We start from the raw sequence: 3,933 nt of genomic DNA, 5'->3' as shown, positions 1-3,933 counted from the left end.
GCATACGCTGCAATCGCCCAACGTACCGCAAACCACTGGTGTGTATAGACAGGCCACAGAAGCCACCGTGCGCACCGTCTGTGTAGCGCCACATCGACCACAAGCTACACACCGTCTGCACAACATCGCGCTGATTCCACTTACGTCCGTCCGGACGTTCATGGGCCTGGCGGGTAGAAACTGCTCTAAGGCAACGGCGCAGCGCAAACACCGGTGCTGTGTGTACAGACCGGCCGCAGCAGACCACGCCACCCACAAGCTGGGATACAGCGTATCTGCTGCCACACACCACGCACCGTCAACGCACATTGTCCTCCTCACTACACATCTCCGCGCCTCTACCCAGCAAGGCCAATAGTCACCGCTGCTCCAAAATGCTGACATAACGCAACCATGGAAGTGCATATACAAGCCAGAGGGCCGCCGCGCGCACCATCTGCGAAACACCACATTCCCTGCCACGCACAATACACCCTAAACGGACAGTGGCGTTCGCCTTCCCAACGCACTTCTGTTTACGTAACGGCCGCAACGCCGTCATTTTGCCCAGGATGCAAGCATATCTCAAACTGCCGGTGCGGCAAGACAGGCCGCACCACAAAACACGACAAATTTCTTTCTACCCAGCATCTCCTAATGCGTACCGTGCACTGTGGGCGCGATTTGCGGTTCCGTGTGCAAATGCCCACTTCCATAACTGGTGAGCGCCGTTCTGACATCTGCTCCAAAATACCAACCTACTGCAAACCACAGCGGCCTCTAGACAGGTAACATTGTCCGCCATACGCGCCTCCTGTTAACGCAACTTCCCTTACAACACCCACCAACCCCCTCACCGACCGAGCTCCTCCGCGGGCAAACGTCCGATTCCAAACACCACCAGCGTAGTGCTGGCATACGCTGCAATCGCCCAACGTTCCGCAAACCACTGGTGTGTATAGACAGGCCACAGAAGCCCCCTTGGGCACCGTCTGTGTAGCGCCACATCGACGACATGCTACACACCGTCGGCACAACATCGCGCTCATTCCACTTACGTCCCTCCGCACGTTCATGGGCCTGACGGATAGAATCTGCTCTAGGGAAGCGCGCAGCGCAAACACCGGTGCTGTGTGTACAGACCGGCCGCAGCAGACCACGCCACCCACTGGCTGCGAATCACCGCGTCTGCTGCCACACACCACGCACCGTCAACGCGCATTGTCCTCCTCACTACACATCTCCGTGAGTTTCCCCAGCAAGGCCAATAGTCACCGCTGCTCCAAAATGCTGACGTAACGCAACCATGGAAGTGCATATACAAGCCAGAGGGCCGCCGCGCGCACCATCTGCGAAACACCACATTTCCTGCCACGCACAATACACCCTAAACGGACACTGACGTTCGCCTTCCCAACGCACTTCTGTTTACGTAACCGCCGCAACGCTGTCATTTTGCCCAGGATGCAAGCATAGCTCACACTTCCGGTGCGGCCAGACAGGCCGCACCACAAAACCCGACAAATGTCTTTCTACCCAGCATCTGCTAATACATACCGTGCACTGTGGGCGCGACTTGCCGCTCCTTATGCGAATGCCCACGTCCATAACTGGTGAGCGTCGTTCTGACATCTGCTCCAAAATACCAACCTACTGCAAACCACAGCGGCCTCTAGACAGGTAACATGGTCCGCCATAAGCGCCTCCTGTTAACGCAACTTCCCTTACAACACCCACCAACCCCCTCACCGACCGAGCTCCTCCGCGTGCAAACGTCCGATTCCAAACACCACCAGCTCAGTGCTGGCATACGCTGCAATCGCCCAACGTACCGCAAACCACTGCTCTGTATAGACAGGCCACAGAAGCCACCGTGGGCACCGTCTGTGTAGCGCCTCATCGACGACATGCTACACACCGTCCGCACAACATCGCGCTCATTCCACTAACGTCCGTCCGCACGCTCATGGACCTGACGGCTAGAATCTGCTCTAAGGAAACGACGCAGCTCAAACACCGGTGCTGTGTGCAGGTACAAGGCCGAATCAGCGTTTGCGTTTGCATGGCACGCTAGGAGCTTGTATCCAAACGCCAGTCGCACAGTTGTGTCTTGGTCGGACTCTGCTCACCTTCTGGGTTATGCCGCACTAAGCGTCGTTTCAAACAAGACTGCAGAGTCCCTGCCTAAATTAGTACGAGCGAAACATCCTCATCGCCAGTCAACCGGCAAACGCTGACGCCAGTCAGATCGAACACTGCACGTCCTTTCCTCTGCAGTGGGCTCCGCAACAAAACTTGTCAAAGCACTCAAGCCGCTCAGCGCNCACTGCACGTCCTTTCCTCTGCAGTGGGCTCCGCAACAAAACTTGTCAAAGCACTCAAGCCGCTCAGCGCAGGTGGCTGCCGGTGATCACGCCTTACACCGAGTGCAAACATGTTGGCTTACGGTTGCAGCTACAGCGTGACTGTTTCGCAACACTAGCGCACCCGCTGCGGCACCGAAGCATTTGTGAAATAAACATCTCGTTATGTGTGATGGATCGCTCATATACCACCGACGTGCCGCTTGAAACACGTCAAAGCCCATGCTAATCAACGGCACCCATGCAGCTGAAGAGCAAACGCGCAACTGCAACAGGCCGTCAAAGCCAGATAGTTCCGCAGAAACGCTCCCCATCTGCCTCTGCTCCCTCGGCATTGTGCACGACATCGTTGCAGCGGGAAGATTTTCCACAGCAGCGAATGCCTCCAGAATGCTCAGCAAGTTCACATTCGGCGCCCCCACACACGCTGCCACAAACTATAGCGCACACGACTAGCTCTGCCTGAGGGTCGTCTCACGGCCAGCATTACCCTCCGTTCCACAAGCTATCCATGGCACAATAAGCAAGCGTGACGCGGCCATCTCGCGTCAACACCGCGCAGATACAGGAAGCTAATCAGACTCCACAAACACCATGCCTGCGGCGTCGCCGACTTCAATGCAGAAACAAAGGCTGTCAGTAGCGCAGTAGGCTACGTAGTCTTCGGTGCTGATGAAAAACGTCTACGCGGGCGAAGCTACCTTTGGCAAGCCAGTTGCGGAAGCCGAAAGTATGGTTGAGCTTTCTAACACTGGGATTTGCACGCCACTACGCCACAATCTCAATGATGCTGTTCGTGGTGGTTTACATCTAAGTGTCCATTCAGTTGCTTTCAAGTGCAGGGTGACACGCATCATCGCTGCATAAAGCTTTGCAGGTCTGCTACGCAGGGTTACCACAGAGAAGCTGCTTCACTTGGCAGCCACCACACGCGTCCGCATCCACACATACCTCACAACGGTTGGCATGCGGGACGCTTTTGCATACCATTGGAAGGCTGGAGCAACAACAGCAACTTGCCCGGCGACACGAAGCACCGTAGGCATCAATGCCGCACTATACTCTTTTGCCNTGCTGTATCCGCGCATGCATACTGTTATCGCGATGCGAGGTGGTAGCGGCTGGCCTCAAAGCCAGAATAGTTATCCGACATAGCCGGTAGTTTCGCGATAAATAAAGTTATCGGGTATTGTTATATGTTAGCGCACCTTCTAAGAGGAGTTTAAACGTAGCTCACCTGCAACGATTTGCAGGGCTTCCTGCCCTACCTATGGTCGCAAAAGGCGCAGAAATGTCTTACTGGAGTCTTGCCCCCATCCTCCATGCAAAAGCATGTAACGTATCATCTACAAGCAAGAAACCAAAATCCAAGCAAAAGGGGCAGCGGCAAGGAGAGACAAGGCCGAATCAGCGTTGCCTGCCCAGACTTCTGAGGCTCGTGCGAAGGGATATGGATACGCCTGCTTACCTCTGGCACACACAAACATCAACTAACGCAAGTGCGTCGCTCAGCAGAAATGCTGCTGTGGGCAGCACGCAGGGGCTTTTCGCCTCGCATACCAAGGCTTTATTCCCCTGTAAGCAGCGTCCA

At 55.4% G+C, this 3,933-nt stretch overlaps 2 protein-coding genes across 2 annotated transcripts in view; both read right to left on the bottom strand.

Moving 5' to 3' along the window:
* Positions 1 to 162, bottom strand: part of EMH_0041480 (uncharacterized protein) — a gene marked incomplete at both ends in the record, with an annotated part of 1,942 nt that extends 1,780 nt beyond the window's left edge. The window contains one exon of the mRNA XM_013495630.1: positions 145 to 162. Coding sequence (XP_013351084.1) covers positions 145 to 162 — 18 coding nt within the window. The remainder of the gene's footprint in view (positions 1 to 144) is intronic.
* Positions 163 to 358: 196 nt separating this feature from the next.
* Positions 359 to 1,611, bottom strand: EMH_0041470 (uncharacterized protein; the record flags this gene model as incomplete). Its single annotated transcript, XM_013495629.1, has 6 exons — positions 359 to 455; positions 645 to 719; positions 837 to 900; positions 1,038 to 1,078; positions 1,217 to 1,347; positions 1,537 to 1,611. The coding sequence occupies 6 exons, from the start codon at positions 1,609 to 1,611 to the stop codon at positions 359 to 361; spliced, it is 483 nt and encodes a 160-aa protein (XP_013351083.1).
* Between the last annotated feature and the right edge of the window lie 2,322 nt (positions 1,612 to 3,933).

This window comes from Eimeria mitis, genomic scaffold (assembly GCF_000499745.2).
Source record: "Eimeria mitis Houghton genomic scaffold, Emh_scaff1671, whole genome shotgun sequence".
In the NCBI taxonomy this organism is placed as follows: domain Eukaryota; phylum Apicomplexa; class Conoidasida; order Eucoccidiorida; family Eimeriidae; genus Eimeria; species Eimeria mitis.
This window is presented reverse-complemented; position numbering and strand designations above follow the sequence as displayed.